At 32.4% G+C, this 17,475-nt stretch overlaps 1 protein-coding gene across 1 annotated transcript; it reads left to right on the top strand.

Moving 5' to 3' along the window:
• Positions 1-261: 261 nt before the first annotated feature.
• LOC120337916 (uncharacterized) lies at positions 262-11,703 on the top strand. Its single transcript, XM_039405823.2, has 20 exons — positions 262-298; positions 570-749; positions 1,435-1,725; positions 2,146-2,422; positions 2,770-3,231; positions 3,298-3,647; positions 4,759-5,297; positions 5,454-5,620; positions 5,972-6,241; positions 6,475-6,699; positions 7,281-7,413; positions 7,672-7,896; positions 7,971-8,107; positions 8,408-8,515; positions 8,859-8,994; positions 9,385-9,478; positions 9,549-9,783; positions 10,163-10,414; positions 10,932-11,020; positions 11,455-11,703. Exons 1-20 carry the CDS (start codon positions 296-298, stop codon positions 11,608-11,610), a joined length of 4,329 nt encoding a protein of 1,442 aa, XP_039261757.2. The 5' UTR covers positions 262-295; the 3' UTR covers positions 11,611-11,703.
• The last annotated feature ends 5,772 nt before the right edge of the window (positions 11,704-17,475 follow it).

Here is a 17,475-nt window from a genome sequence, read left to right as displayed (position 1 = left end):
TATTTTAATCCAAAAGAGAAAACCAAACCATGATCAAAGTTATATTCATGGATGCTTTAATTTAATACGAATACCAACGAAAAATCTACGAAAATGTACATTTTGTACTCTGCTTCGTTTTCACCCCGGGCTATGTGATAATTCTTAATCCATTGATTCACGGGAGTTCCCCATAAAAACAAACGTAACTTTGTGTAGAAAATAGTTACAGGTAACATTCAATAGGTTTAAAGTGATGTTTTCGTTAGTTGTAATATTCAAATGCTGTTTTGTGGTTCTAATCGGAATAGTGACAATGGTGAGTGGCTTGTGATTTGTATACCCTTTTTCTATTTTAAGTTATTGTGAGGGCGACTGCATGACTAAGCGCGATGTATCGCCGAATCTTAGATATCTGAGGTTTATATAGATGGTTTGTCAGAATGATTGCATATCGCATATGCCATTAACATATAATAAAATGAGCCTAAAAATTAATGCTGACTGAATCTCTGGATTGAGTATCAAAGCTTTTGGTGAAATTTAGCGATGTAGTTATATTATTTTAACTAATTCGACAATTTTTACAGAGCGCAGTCGTCCAAAGTATTCCAGGAGAAAAGAGAAAAATTTCTGAATTATGGGGTAATCAGGTCATGAACGATTTGAGAGAAAAATGCATAAGTCCACATCGTAAATTACCTGAAACAGTTGCAGATGGGGTTGACCACTGCACAAAGATTGAAGGAAGAGGTTCTGTTTTATCCAAGGTGACAAGTTTATCTCATGTATCAGAATTTTGCAAATTTTTTGAATAAAAGCAGTAATCTGAAAATCCCAAATCATGTAACACACATTTGTAAACAGATGGGTGGTTTAATGCAGAGGGGTGCAACTTGCGGCCCGCGGGCACAATGACCCACTCAAAATTGTGCAGCCCACGGAGAAGTGCAATTTTTGAATGGTCCGCAAAACAAGTTTAGTTTATTTCTAATGCTCATTCTGAGTTCAAGTTAATAAATATATAGGTCTATGATGGTTTAACAGCGAAGTGCGAAGGAAGCATGTAATAAAATCAGTAACCAAAATATTTGTGCTTGCAACTACTAGAAAGCCTATGTGAAATGAAGATACGGACCAAAGTTTCACCTAGTTATTTGTATCTGGCCCTTCTGTATTAAAGGTTGCACACCCCTCTTTATTGTATCAAATTTACAATGTGCATTCCACAACGTTTAAATTATTTAAAATTTAGTTTTTTATACCCGTTCTTGTTTTGTTTTTGTTTGCCTTTGGCATGACTTTCGGTCCGACACAAAAGATAATCTGTTTTTCAAATTTTGCATCCCGCTGGTGTATATATATAAATATATCTACAGTAATACCATCCAAATGGTGGAAAATCGTTTGGACATGAATTAACACTATTAAATAATGAAATATATATGTGTTCAGAACTTGTCCTTGCCGCCAGGAGACATTACAATCGAGTTCTACTTCAAACTGCGTGTTCCATCACCTAACTGCCTGAATATATTTACCTATGAATGTGCAGCATTTAAATTACGTCTACAAGCCTGTGTTAATTCTACAAATGGAATAAATCCCGTCCCAGGAATGATTACATTAGTAATTACTGAAAAACTTGGATTGAAGGATAAGCGTGTTTCTTTCGAACACCCGATGAGATTTTTGATATGGTACCACGCTGCTATCGTATGGAAGAAAACTGAATCGCTTATTCAGGTTTGTGATATTCTGGTGCTACAGTGTGGCATGAAAAATTTCTAAGTTGATAACTCGCAGCAGGTTTTTATTTGATGTTCCACACCGTATATTTGAATATTACCACAAACTAATGATTCGTACTAAACTTCATTGTACACATAAAACGTGTAGATCTTCTCATTACGATATGAGTGCGTATTTAAGATACATATCAAAATAGAAATACTTGCTCCATCTATAGACTTTAGTGTCTAACTGCCAGAAACCTTCAAATATTGAATATATTATGATATTTTATTGCTTGTTTTTACTGTATTTTGTCCCCCATGTTCTATTCGATCTTGTTAATTCACTGAATCAGTTATCTTTGTTGGTTAGATATCGTTTAATGTCTACAAAATTCTGATAACAAGATGTTTATATTTTCTAATATTTCAGCTCGTGCTCTATACTCTTGAAGAAAATGGGGATACAATTCGTCGAGGAGTAGATATAAACGATATCGGCGACTCTGTTTCGAAAAATGATATCAATTTGATATCATTTGGAACAGATTTGAATCAAATAAACCAAAATAGATTTTATTCAAAAGAAATACAACTTTGGATTGACGAAATTAAAATATGGAAAAAGGCTCTAGATGTGATTTCTGACGAGAGCAACAGCAATCAGGAAAATAACGAAGATATATTTTCGATTTTTTATTTTTCTGAAGGTGAAATTTGTATATTCAAACTGAAAGACACCTCCGTAAACCGCAAATTTGCTACTTGTATAAATAAATAAGATTTGGCTTATTATTGAATTTACGAACGACCTTAAATTGTACTAGGGGAACAAAAATCGAAAGTATTTGGTAAAAAAGATCAGTGAAATACTAAATCATTACGTGCAAAAGTATATATCACGGATCACTTTACAACTATTTTGCAACACTTTGCTGGATTAGATAACGAGACAAAAGTTATTGCTTGACAGGCGCACACAAATGCAAATATTGAACAATACAAAGTTGCAAATTACAAACCCTATTTAACATAGTTTCTTTCTTCATATGTTTAGGTCAAGGTCATGTTGCTGCTGATTTGACTTCTGAAAACTACTTGTATTTGGTTGGATATGACGAATCAGCACCAACTTGGGAAATATGCCCTAAAAGTTCAAAAAGAGCGCAATTTGCCACGAAATATTACGAACCAAACATTACCTTTTTATACGAAGCAGAATCAATGTGCCAGGATATTATTTACCACGACGGCATTTTATCTCAATGTGGCAATAAGCTTGCTCCTGCTGTGCTACAGTATTACTTTATAACGTGTTTGAATGACTGTATCAGAAGTGGGGATGTGTATAAAGCGGTGAATTCACTTAAACAGTATGCTAATTATTGTCAAAAGTCTCTGTGCTCGAGTTTTTCACCGATACATCTCGTCTGTGACACGATGCCTCGAGACATGGCACCACCTTTGTGTCATCAGGATGCTGACCATCCATGCTACGCAGGGAAGACTTCTGAAGAGGGTATGGCAAATAAAAATAAAAAATTTTAGCTTCAATTTACCCTTATTACTCTTTATCTTATTTCAGGCAAATGCATTTGCGACCGGGGTTGGTTCGGCAACGCATGTACATATATTTGTCCAGGAGGAGTTGATCGTCCATGTGGAGGCGTTGGCGTTTGTGATCAAACAACTGGAAAGTGCTCTTGTCCAATGAATTATGATTTCACGAGCAATTGTACTAGATGTGCTCTTGCATATGTCGGGCAAGATTGCAGCTTGTATATTTTGGAACTCAATAAAAAATTAAAATATGTGACATCATCAGGGTATGGGTATGGTCACTATACTACATTTGATGGAGTTGTATACGATCTACCAATTTACGGTGAATTCAAATTTGTTGAAGTCGAACTTTTCGTTGTGTATGTCAGGCAGGTAAGCTTTAAATATGATGAATATTACTGTAAATGACTTCTTAAAATGTAAACTAGTTAGCTATTATTTGTTCTATCACTATATAGAGATCGTTAATTGCCATCTATATATGTGACTTATTCCATAAAAATTCATTATCATTCCCATAAAAAATGAGTGTACAATGCTCAAAACACAATACCAACATAAGGAAACTTGGTGCAAATACAACCGTGATTGAGTAAGTTGTGTATTCTAACAAATTTATTTTCTAGGTTATTACTAGATTTGCCCGATCTATGTGGTTTCTATTAAAATTCCTTTCAATTTTTTCCCTAAACTTGAACAACTTATCAAATAAGAATCTGATTATCTTTTTTTATACCTGACTGCTAATTTTTAGTTAGTTGTTTAATTATAATCAATTGATCATCATAAAATATTCGACCATAAATCAACTCGGAATATATATGTCAACGAAGTAATCCAGCTTTTCCCTTATTGGAAAATGCGCAGAAATATCGTTACAGCAATACCTTACAGCAGGGGTCGGCAACCTACGGCCCCCTGTCGGATCCGGCCCGCGGAGCAATATAATCCGGCCCGCGACGCTTCACTGAATTATAGTAACAAATTATAGCTGTTTTGTCGATTATGTTCTTTACGCAAAAGAATTTACGTGTAGACTAAATTATATTATAACGTACCAAGTATATAATTCACAATAACTCGTTCAATGAGCCTATAATTTAATTATAATTTAGACAAATGGCAACAAAAAGCAGAAAAGTTGATGCTAAGTGCGAATGATTGAATTGTGCAAAAAATATTCAAATAGTCAGTCTTCGCGCCTTCCCCAAAAGCTAACTTCTGATCTGTGTGATAAAATGTGATTCATTGGTCATCCATTCAATTTTTAATTTTTTTTTTCTAAAAACATGTGCGGTCCCCCAATGACTTGCAACCTTTGATTTTGGCCCGCGAGCGACAAAAGGTTGCCGACCCCTGCCTTACAGCATACCTTCCAGAAATTGTTATGACATTGTGTCAGAAAAATGTCGCGGAAAGCAGCGACGTGACTGACTGTGCAAAAATCACAAACTAATTATTCGCAACATTGAAACATATTTAGATTCCACGTTCAGATATTCGAGGCGAATTGCGATTCTACATTGATCAAATTTGGATACTATTCAATGGGCTTGATATCACTATTGATGCATCAATTGAACGCTCCAAACCAACCATTAAAATTGGTGGCAAATCAGTTGATATTCAAATTGGGAAAGAACAGGGCATCCCCATCAATGACGATGTTTTGTTATGGAGGATTTCAGATTCGTGGATTGAATTGGAAGCAAGTAATTCGAAGAAAATTACATCAAGAAAAAAGTTATTCTGCAAATATGTCAGGATTCATATGGTTAACAATAGACTGGCTCTATACGTCACATGTGACAAAAGCAACGTGAAATTTGCAAATATCAATGGAAACTATACATTGAGTAATTTAAATGTTAATAAGTTTGAAAACGGTTCACGTCGTAACATTCTCAAAGATATCGTTAAGTCGTGCTCACTATCAGCCAAAGAAAAATCAGGTTTTATTTACAACAAAGAAAATGGCGATGTGGAGTCGAGAACACTTACTTTTGCTGGAAATAGTTTGAGGTATTTTCAATTTAAGATTCAGAAAAATAAAAAGCACTTTTAAGAACACTTGTGCAGATATTAATTACGAATCAAGGAAATTTGTTGACGGTACTGGATGTTTCTTGGTTTAACGTTTAATATTGACTAACAATCACTTGATACAATAATTATTAGAATCCACGCCCAACATCAGGGATTAGAAACAAAGAAACAAGGCGGCTACATTTTGGTAAACTCCGGTAAAATAGAAAACTATGTGAAATCGAGAAACAATGATGGAATCACTTATGAAATGTATGTTAAGAAAGAATCTGATGGAAATTTCTTTTCCTATCATTCAGGTGACAAAATAAAGTTTTTTATATTTATCAACTTTTACATATATTTATTTTCATACGTCACTCCAACCTTCGTTGATAATCCCAAGTTTTATTCGCTTCTATCACAAAATACCAAACAAACAGAAAAATGCAACAAAAAGATTTACGGAATAACGGTATAAAAAACATAATGTCTACAGAATTATGACTAAATTATAATGTAACTGATATGAAAGCGCCAAAAAAATTTTTGAGACAATTTCTCTTCTCTTTTTTAATTGACGACGATTTCTCCACCAATATTACAAAACGATCTCATCTTATCCTTTCATGAGAAACATATTACCCAAAAATTTGTGTATTATTTTGTAGGTTCTGATAAAGGAGGTAAATTTGATCTTTCCTTTGACGCGAGCATCATCAAAATTCGAATTAACGGTCAGAATTGGACGGAAACTGGTATACTCAAAGACGAAGCAAGTTCTGATTGGATAATGTTATCAATAAATTGTAAAGATGTTGGCAAATACATTTGGTTTTATTATACAACTAGAACGGGAATCGTTTATGAAAGTAACATATTTACTGGGATAGATTGCTTCACACCTTCTGGATATATCACAATAGGCGGAGGAAGCGAAGGTATGTATGTGCACGGCTCTCTGTAACAATGAGGTATATATATGTAAGGTTGAAAAAGTACATTTTATTGAATGTGCTCTTAAAATATGACCCAATTATAATATGGTTGTGCAACGTCGTAATTCTTCCTTGAGCATGCTGGTTCATGATGCATGGATACAGGAAAAAATAGCAAAATTTACGAGGTATTAATTTATTCTTGAAGTGATATATTGGTTTTCCTCTTCTTGCAGATACAAATCAAACCCCTTCAAAAGATCTGATTGGTTTCAGTGGAACAATAGATGAAATCAGAATATGGGATAGGGTTTTAACCAAGTTTCAAACCTTACAAAATTTCGGAATTAATTTTGGAGTTAACAGTATACGACATGATCAAAACTCATACGAACCAAAGCTATTGTCCTTATGGAATTTTGATGAAGGTCACGGAGACATCATACATAACTTAATACCCGGTAAGCATTATATGTATATCAGTATACTGATCAATACCATATGTACTCATTACCGTTGTTTGTTAAATATTTTCAATAATTGATTTCATATCTATTTATACAACAACGATATCAAAAACTTTGTTGAATGACAGATTTGACATGAATCGTTTATGAAATGCTGTTATATGTTTTAACAAAAGGGGCTTTTATTAGAAAATTTAAAATACGATATTGTCTAGTGTTGTATTGAAAAAATTGAAAATTGACTTGCTTGTTGTAGCAATAACGTAAAATAGGCCGTGTTAATTCCGAGTAAATATTGTTAATACAAGAGTATATCCTGGTTTGCTGTAAAATACTATATTGGCCGGGTACAAGATGAAAGTTTCAAGTCTCATATTCATTCCTTTCTATAAAATACTCTATACTTGTGACTATTCTGGGATTCAAACTTTACTCGAAACTCGGGGTTCAGGGAAATTATACTTAACGCTGCTTGTCATAAACTGTATCGTCTTTATATGATTTATCAACGATTCAATAAAATCACATCATAAATAATAAAGCATCAATATAATTTAATCCAATATTGCAAACAGGCGGTCCTGATATTCATATAAAAACGGAAAACTCCGAATTCTTGAAACAAGATCGAATAATCTCTTGGACACCTTCAAACGCCCCTGTGATTCCATTATGCCAACAATTCTCAGATTCATGTGAATTCAACAGGTAAATATAGACTGTTTCACATATTCCGTATTTTAAAAACATATATAAAGGTCTAATAAACACAATTGGCCAAACACTGAAAATTTGTAGAAAAGTATCTATTGAGACAATACCTTGCAGTTGGGTTTGTAACAATAAAGGAGCGTATGCTAGTCTACTACATTGTTACCGGCACATTGCACAATATTTGACTTTTTCCAAACGTTTCAACATTAATAAAATCTTTCTAACTCATTTTGTACCACTTTATATTTTCAGCTTACTGGATTTTACATACTTTTCATATGCTGATGACACTCAAACCAGTTGGGCTAAGAAAGCATGCCAAATACATCTAGAAAATTTGTTCCAGAATAAAGTCTGCAAAGAAGGTCTTGGAAACAATCAAGATATAATTCTACTGCAATGCATAGAAGATGTTTTAAGAGCAAATTCTACCGCGGAAGTTGACACAGCGAAAAGCGCGTATGCTTCACTGTGTAGGTTGGTTGTGTCAAATGTATTATATCATATACAATCAATTAAACAATACCGAAATTTTGTTGACCTTTGTTTAGATTTACCTTGGATCTTGATGATCCGTGCATGTCCAGTCCATGTCAACATGATGGAATTTGTGAATCAGTTGATGGAACTGAATATAGATGTGATTGTAAGTGTGGATACACAGGAAAGAATTGTGAAATTGATATAAGTAATTATATTAAGTTTTATTTGCATCCTTTCACAATTTTTTTATTCCTAGATATAGAATTAAACTATGGTATCTGTTGGTGTGTGAAAATACGTTTGTCCTTGAAATACTGGTTGATATTATACTGTACATTACAGTTACAGTTAACATAACTTAATATTTGGTACCCTTTTCGTTTAACTCGAGCAGGTCGAGCGGATTATATATTAATCAAAATTTTAATCATGTCTGGTCGGGTCGCCGTTTTATTCACTGATTCGTTGGGATATAAATAGTCTAACTTTTTTGTTTTCATTTCAGACGAATGTGAAAATAATCCTTGTACAAACGGAGGTATATGTGTCAACCAAATTTGTAATTTTCGTTGCGAATGTCCACAAGGCTATGTTGGCAATATTTGCCAAAAAAGTAAGCCCTTGTTTTCTAGCAGTAATGAGTCAAGTCAAGTTTAATTTTCCGATTTTTCCAATCAGTAAAAAAAATCGTACACAATTTACGAGGAAATGATATTTATAGTTTTACTGGGGAAGAGAAGCCGCGAAGAACCAAATCTTGTTATCGATCAGCTACACCCAAGGTTCTGATTTCTAATTTAACAGATTAGAAATTTTAGATAAAAAACTTATCCGAGAGTCTCTGTAGATATATTGTATCAAGTAGGCCAACCGCTCATTTTTATGTCTCCACCATGCTCTGTTTAGTTTAGCGTATCTGAAGTTTGCACAGTTATATATATTTTGATACAATTCAGAATGCATTACTCCACTTGGTCTTGAATCACATTTCATATCTGATTCTCAAATAACTGCTTCTTCGGAATATCAGTCTGGTATGCCTTGGTACATATCGTATCTTGCTACTCGCGGAAGGCTCAACCAACGTGGATGGTTAGTACGAATTTCTTATTTTCAATCATCTTTGGTGAAACTGTTATTCAAATGTAAGAAGAAAAAAACAAGATGTAGACTACATACCGATTTCGTGAACGGGAATCAAATAATCAATTTAAAAGAGCAAACTGAAACGTACCCGCTACATGATATATTTAGGTTTTGAAATCATTGCTTATTTAAAAAGTAATAAGGCTAAATTTGAGATCGGTCGGTTGCCAACCTCAACCGTGATTCTCTCGGTACCCATTGCGCGTTTAAGGAACTGGGTGTTAGGTTTATAAGAAATCTGTTCAAATATAGATTTATGTTATAATGTCAGATAAAATGTACTCTTAAGTATGCATAAAAGTGAAATAAATGAGCTTCTTTTTCCTTTATTTACAGGGGTGGTAGTTGGGTTCCGCGAGATGATGACAAAAATCCATGGTTACAAATTTTGTTTTTGGACTCGATGCGTATTACTGGTATTTCTATTCAAGTAAGTGTTAAAATTTTACCTTAAAACTTTTCCCTTTTTTTAGCCTACATTCAAATACTACTTAATTTAGGGAGCAAATTGGAACAGATACAATAGCTGGACAACCGAATTTTCTATTTCCACGAGCAAAGATGGAAATAAATGGAACAAGCAAAATGAAATATATGAAGGAAATACCAATGCAATGAAGTCTTCAAAAATTATATTCAAACAATATGTAGAAGGCTGTTACTTCCGAATACACCCAAAAAAGTATCACATTAGACCAGCCGTAAGAATAGAACTATATGGTTGTTCTTCTTGTGGTAAGTAGGTCTGCATTTTCTTTCAAGACAATGGTGCTTGTAAATATACCTCTTTCGCCTCGACTTTTGAGAAGCTACTGTGAAGTTTTGCAGTGCGCTCCGATTTAGACGTTTCGTTTGTAAAATTTTCGTACAAACATAATTTCTTGAACATATCTTTTTGGAATATTAAAGTTATTTTACTCTTTGTTTCTCGGTTATCTTGTCATTTCTTCTAAGGTGACTCAAAGTACATTGTTGCGAACCGTAATTCGCAGACAGTAATTAGTGTTGGAAATTGCGTTTTATTATAACGTTGATTGAACTGATATTTATAAAAGCTAAAGTTAATATTTATATAAAATTGCAAGTTCATTAGAAAAGCTATTTTCATTTTAAGATTGTTGCAATGAATTAGGAATGGAGAGTTTTTATATTCACGACGATCAAATCACTGCCTCCTCCGTCCACGGATTGAATTGTGATCGATGTTCCTCTTACACAGCAGCATGGCCACGGTTTGGAAGATTGGATGGACCGACAAATAAATACGCCGACTTTAATTTATGGATGGCTGATAAGAACGATCTTGAACCTTGGATAACGGTTGATCTGCTAATAGAACAATACATAAATGGAATCATCGTTCAAGGTATATCTTTTGTTTGCAATGTTGAAAAAAATCATTGTCACTAAAACTCTGTCTCTTATCGGCCTGTGGTATTCTTCCACAAAATTACTGCTCAAATACTAAATTGTCTCATTTTAAGTGATTTTCTATGTTCTGAACTTTTCACTTCGTTCCTATACTACCAACCTAATTATCCACGATATTCCATAATTGCATGGAACAAATCTCTAAACGAAGCTACTTGATGTATGGATAAAAATTTCACAAATTTTCTATACTTTGGGAGTGGGACTTTTGAAGGTGAATAATATAAAATGAACCCGATATCTACAATTGGGGTTTCCCAGTGGATTAGGGACAACAGTAATGTATAATAAGTCTTTTTACTTGCATTTTTGTTTCTTTTATTTTATACATTTGTACTCTTTGCATATGCTTGCTTTCATTTTCTGTTTCATTTTTTTTTTGGTTTAACAATGAAACATTGGGCAATTGAAATGGATAATTTTTTTTTATCAAGTTTCAATCTTTCTTTCAGGGGGAAATTATTATCGATACTCCGTTTACACAAAATTATTCCAAGTAAAATATAGTCTGGACAATATTGTATGGAAAACAATTGAAGAGGTCTGTGGTTGAAATTTTACTTTTTAAAAAACTACAGACAATGCATATCATCAAAATTTTTTGCAATATGATATATTTTTGTTGTATCGTTAAATGTAATATAGATAACAAAAGTTGCCCACAAGGTTCACAGAGAAGCAAGAGGTTGAAAAGTTTTGGCATTGAGTGTTGAATAAAAGGTATTTTTTGTCAGTACATGAGACAATCGTCTGAAAAAAAACTTTTTCCTTTTATGCCCAATTAATCAGAACAAAATTTGTAAAACCCAAGACTTGAAATCATTTTGCTTTCATTCCTGGTATCTGCTCTACAAATATACTTAAAAATGCTTGTATGCTTACTTCAAAGCCAAAGCTAAAAAGAGGCAAAGTGCCCGATACTATTTTTGTGCAAACGTTTATACATAACATCTTTAAAGCAGAAATGTTTTTCAGGCCTTTGAGGGAAATCACGATTCAACTTCTCACAAAAGAATAATATTTGATGATGTATATAAAGTCCGTTTTGTCAAAGTCGTTCTTCTTGACTGGAAGAATCATCCTGGAATCAGATTTGAATTACTCGGCTGTTCAATTAACGAAGTTTATTGAAATTTTCCCTGTTTTGTTCATTTGGGTTGGATTATATTAAAATATTAATACATAAGCTTGATACTTTTCATTGCATGCTTCATCAGAAAATGATTACTGTAGCTCATTTCAGGCAGATCATATGCCCAGACAAATATAACATTAAATCTAGTTTTGTACATTTTATAACCACTCTATCGTACCAACAATGTATCAAAAAATTATTATTCTTTGCCACTTTCTTAACAGGACATTGTTCATTCCATTGAGCAGATTTAAACAAAAATACAATTAATATTTTTATTATAAAAGAAAACATGAAATAGTAACTCACAAAAACAATCTATTAATTAAGTAAGATTGTTGTTTGAAACATTTTATATTTGTAAAAATATAATATTTCGCATTAAGCTGCTTTCAAAAGTTTGGGGGAGATTTTTTAAATATCACAAATTATCGTTTTAAATTTTTTTCATCAAGTCTTTGAATAATAGACTATTTAGGTTAACTGGAATTAAAAAGTTCCGGACTTTCCATCTAGACACAACATAACCACTTGATTAGATACGATTGCAGTTACATTCCGCAGCAAAATTTCTTTTGCCAGATTTCCCCTAAATTTATACTTTCACTTGCTACGCACAACTAAACAAAATGCATTATTTTGGATGCAAGTTTCAAATTTTTCTGTAATATATATTCGAGTCCGAGTGGCACCAAGTTATGTGAAAGTATAGACCATAATTGTTGCATTGTAAATGTAAGCTTACTTTGCGCACAATCAACAATTAGCAAGTAAAAGATTATTATTTATTGTAAAGATCATTATATAATTGGCGACATAGCATAACAATTAATAGATTGTAAATAAAATTTTTATGAAAAATTAAAACACGGTAACTACACTGCAAAACCAATTTTCGAACACATTGAACATAAATCCGTTACAATCGTAATCAGATTAGATCATTTGGCAAGATGGTAAATGCGACGGCAAATCGACATGATAATATCCTATCGTTTTTAGTTTTATTGCTGGCGTGTATTACATCACCTTTAATCTATTAAGTTTCCCTCAGTAGTCGCACGTAATTCCGATTGAAGATACGTTCTTCACATCTGAGAGCGTGTAACCTTGCTTCGAGCAATTTATCTTTAAAAAATTCCTCATAAAAACCGTCACCATCAGACTTGGCGTGTATACTAATAAAATTAGATATTTCCATGGTATGGCATTCGAAATAATTTGTAATGGGGAATTTATCATGAAATATTCTATCTCTTACTCTAGCAGCTGAAATTGCGTTGTACATATTTGAAATTGGACGTAACACCTTGTAAACATCACCCCATACGTTAGAAAATTTTCCCGTTTGTATCCCGTACGCTTGAGTGGCAACGCATTCTCTATTGTATCTTATTTCAAGATATGAACATACGGCGTATTACGGTAATTTCGGTTCAAAATGTCTGTGTCTCCATGAGCTATTTATAGACTTGTTACGCCATGTCAAAGAATTTTGATATGTATGTTACGTACCGTCAACCAAGGCATGTGCAAATGCAATATTGCCACAAGACGTGTTTGGTTCCACAAATTTTATCAACAACCACACTTTAAACGTCCGAAAGATGCCATTTTATACAAGTCAATGTTTTGATAAATATTTCAATTAATTAATATAGTCGGGTCTCGCGGTAATAAATTGAAACAATTGGAAGAAATCTTTATTTAATCAGCACGAGTTATATAGGCTTGTTGACGTTTTATGGCGTTAATCCCAATCTCTGAATTTAAGTGTAAAGCGACACCAACACCACATTAAAGTACTTTATTCGTTTTCTTTTAATGGCAAGATAACAAAATCAGTGAATTATTTCGGACCCAAAATGGTGCGGACGCGAGCGATTATCAATGAGAATGGATTTACGTGGTATATTGTGAGATACAGTATCTAGAAAGTGAAATAAAGTATCAATTTTCAAAAAATACCCCCATCAAGTTTTTATATTAACATCATCTCAATTGTAATTGGGACTGTAATTTGTAATTGAAACGATTTATAATTTAACGCCTATCCAACACTGCTCTTAAAATAAAGACATCCAATCCACCGATGGATCACCAAACTGTGTGTTGACAAATACATGTTAAATAGCGCAGTTGTTTCGATTGAGTACATTGAGAAAGTGTCCGAGAATTCCCACAAATTTTACAGGATTTTCAATAGTGATCATCAGCCTTAATTCAAAATATATTATTCTATTTACACGATACGATATATATTATTGATGGAACACCTTGTTCTGTTGAAATATTTTAGATTCCGTATTTTCGCAGTGGATGATTTAGTTATTAATTTTATTTATACTTTAATATTATTTTCCTTTACCTATCGCTTTAAACGGGATTGTGAGAGAAACTATATATAATTTCCACACTTGATACGGAGACTCATGGTAGGATATTGATTCCCGATAAGCGCTTTAAATATTTGAAACCAATATTTGACACCGATTTTTACAAACTGAGTTCATTTAAAGGCTAGGCTTTTAGAATAATGTTACGATCTTTTAAGCTTTTACGCTAGCGTTGACTCAAGTAACCAACCTGTTGGCTGAATCCATATACGAATCTAGAAATATCAAAATCATATAATAGGCTTAGGTAATTCGCATGTCATCCTTTTGCCACACAAAATAAATTTTGAATGTAAAACAACATTTAAAAATTCCGAATCCCGATGTTTTAGTAAAAACTGCCGATTGAATCAGAAAATTTCATTCAAGATATTTTCGTCGACCGCAATTGGCTGTTGGTTGATTTGTGTTGTCATCAATCAAATTTAATGAAAAACGAAATCTAGGATAAATAATAACGCTCAAGTTAGGTAAAACAAATTTTTGCTATGATGATTGATAAACTTACAAATATAAACACAAAAATTTATATGAAATAAATAATAACTAGACAAAATAAATCAAGTATTCCATTTGTACTGGAACTAGAATTATTGAACCTTATATTATTATACATAACCTATTACGTATAATACGCTATGTTCCACAATCTGGTGAGGAAACGATGTACCTAGAGGGTTATCGAGTATCGTCCCAGGATTGTGGATGTAGGGTACCGTTTCCTATATTTACTTTTCATTTACTTCCAGCATGGATAAAGTAGACGGACTCCTTCATATCATCTTCAACTGGCCCCAACCCAACTTTGTTCCTAGCATATCGATTACCCAACTCCCATGACTTTGATACGATTGGGAATCTAAAAGCGAACTTTTCCAAGGAACAACTATAGTGTATATTGTTTCGTTTTTGTGCGAAAACAACTCAGAACGAAACTACCAAATTAATTTCGGATTTTTATTGACAGTTTACACAACCATATTACAAAATGCAGAACAGCCTTGCAAAAATTAAGACAAAAAAAATCATTAAACATATATATATATATATATATGTGTATATTTTTCAACAGGCCAGTATTCGCAACTTTTTGATTTGATTAGTTACCATGACAAAATGGTTGAGAATCTAACTTTTTAAACTTGTAATGTTTCACAAACTATTTTGAATATTATACAAAGTGCTAACGATTTCAATTATTGTAAAAAAATTCAAATTCAGATTCAGCTAATAATAAGGTCTTGATGCCACAATATATGAATGTATCACACACGTCAACCAAAAGGTCTTTTCCATACTATGAATCGACAAAATATTTGCCACTATTGTGACGTGTGTTCAGTGAAAAATTTCATTCTACTTATGTTTTTCAAGAAAATCCCCATAATTAATAATATTGCTGAAAAATACTTCATTGGTAAATAAGAACCAAAAGTAATTTCTAAACTTTAATATACATTATACACATTGTTACGAATTTACTTCAACATTTCCCTACAATAATTTCATTTAGTAATATCATATGTTATCAATAAAAATATTATTTTTGCTGGCGAATCGAAAACAAAGTCCCGAAAGGAAAGCTATTTTCATAGACGTCAAGTATGTTTAAGTCTACTTCACTTTAATATAAAAAAAAATGTCGAAAATGGCCTTGAGAAACGAACATGTATTTTCCCGTGCGTCTACTTCCTTATTTACATCCTCATCTATGACTAAGCAACAGCATGTTACCAGAGACGAAACAAATGAAACCGAAATATTTTCCACTAAGTTTGGAGATTATCATTCTCGCGTATCTATTTTGTAGCATTTAATGAATAAAATTGATGACGACGATGAATATGTTAATTAATTTTAATTTATTGTATTTTGAACCCATTTACCGGAATAGCGCAGGCACATTTGAGTGAGAGGTAATTGTGAGTTTCATATTATGGTTCATATTATGGTATAAAAATTGTAAATTCCATAATCTATGCATCAATTCACTTTGTCACCTATCCAAACATTGTTAACCTTTATACTATTTCTTTGAACATGTTTTATAAATGAGCATGTAATATAAATGCTTGACATAAAAATATTGCGTTGTTCAGAAGTTGATTTTGAAAAAACAATTTTTTTTTTACTAGCAATATTTAAATTTTATTCATAGTCTCTTTTTTAATGAACAAAAATGGAATAGAAACATTCTATAATGATTGCAAATTTTGCAATTTTGAGTCGAACAGAAATGCTATTTCTAATAATATAACGCATTTAAAAATTTTATAAAATTTGGATAGACACAGATATGAAATTATACCACCATATCATTATACAATTATACTTTTATATAATTTTGACACTGATTTCTCTTCAAGTTACATCAACTCTACCAATTTTGTCCCGTAGCGGATGGAATATTGAAATAACTTCTACTGTTTGATAGTAAACGTCTTATTATTAACGCTTGCATCAGTTATAAAAAATTATTTCAAAAAGTTTTGATTTATCATAAATATAAAAAGGAAATTTTCAGTGTTTTCCCGAATTCTGTTTCAAATTGCTATTATTACATACCTCACATTACAAAAACATTACATAATGGCACAACCCAGTAGCAAAAATATTCCCGTATAATGAATACAGATGCCAAATGTGTCTTTGAACTAAAAAAAATCATATTGTCCTGTATTTCTAGAATATGTACTATAAATGTTTATCAAAATCAAGAAAACAATACTAGAGTCCAAATATATTACTCACGCAAAATAATTATAAAAACATTTTTAATAAATTACGACATTAATTTAAACAAGATGGACTGTTATTGGTAAATGTGCATTCAATTTGAAGCGAACTAAAAATATCTGCGTCAGCAATAATTAGAACATAGGCTACATATGTAGTGACCAAGAGATGACATCTTTAACAATGGAATAAAAATTGTTACCAACTAAGGATAAAATATCTGTTACTTCGTATGCAGTATATTATGTATCAGGTATAGATAGAGTGAACCGCAATAAACCTATTATGAATACTTGTTGATTTAAAGAAATAGCAAAATAACACAGTACTCTCAAAGGGTGTATTCTCTATTTTTGATTTATATTTTTTCAAAGAAAGTTGTCAATCGCAAACGCAATAGCTTAGATTGGTAGAAAAGAGATATACATATTGGAGAGAGGTGTTAGTAGATATTGTTTGGGAAATATTACAGGTCGAAATTACAAAAATGATGAGTGAATTACAAAAAATTGAGTTTCTAAATTAAACTGACTATATATTTTTTCCGTTAAATTTGCGGCGAAGGAAATAAACTAGCCACCATTCCAGTGTGTCGACCGCAGAGTAATTTGAAAAAACATAAAAAATTTGCAGACTCATATATCCAGCTCTAATATGAATCAATATGCATGCACTGCATTTTATTGGTTTTCAAATGGTCGAGGAATATACTAATGACCTACAAAACGC

Source organism: Styela clava, chromosome 10, assembly GCF_964204865.1.
Source record: "Styela clava chromosome 10, kaStyClav1.hap1.2, whole genome shotgun sequence".
NCBI lineage: Eukaryota > Metazoa > Chordata > Ascidiacea > Stolidobranchia > Styelidae > Styela > Styela clava.
Note: the sequence above shows the minus strand (reverse complement) of the source record. Positions and strands in the feature narration are given on the sequence as shown.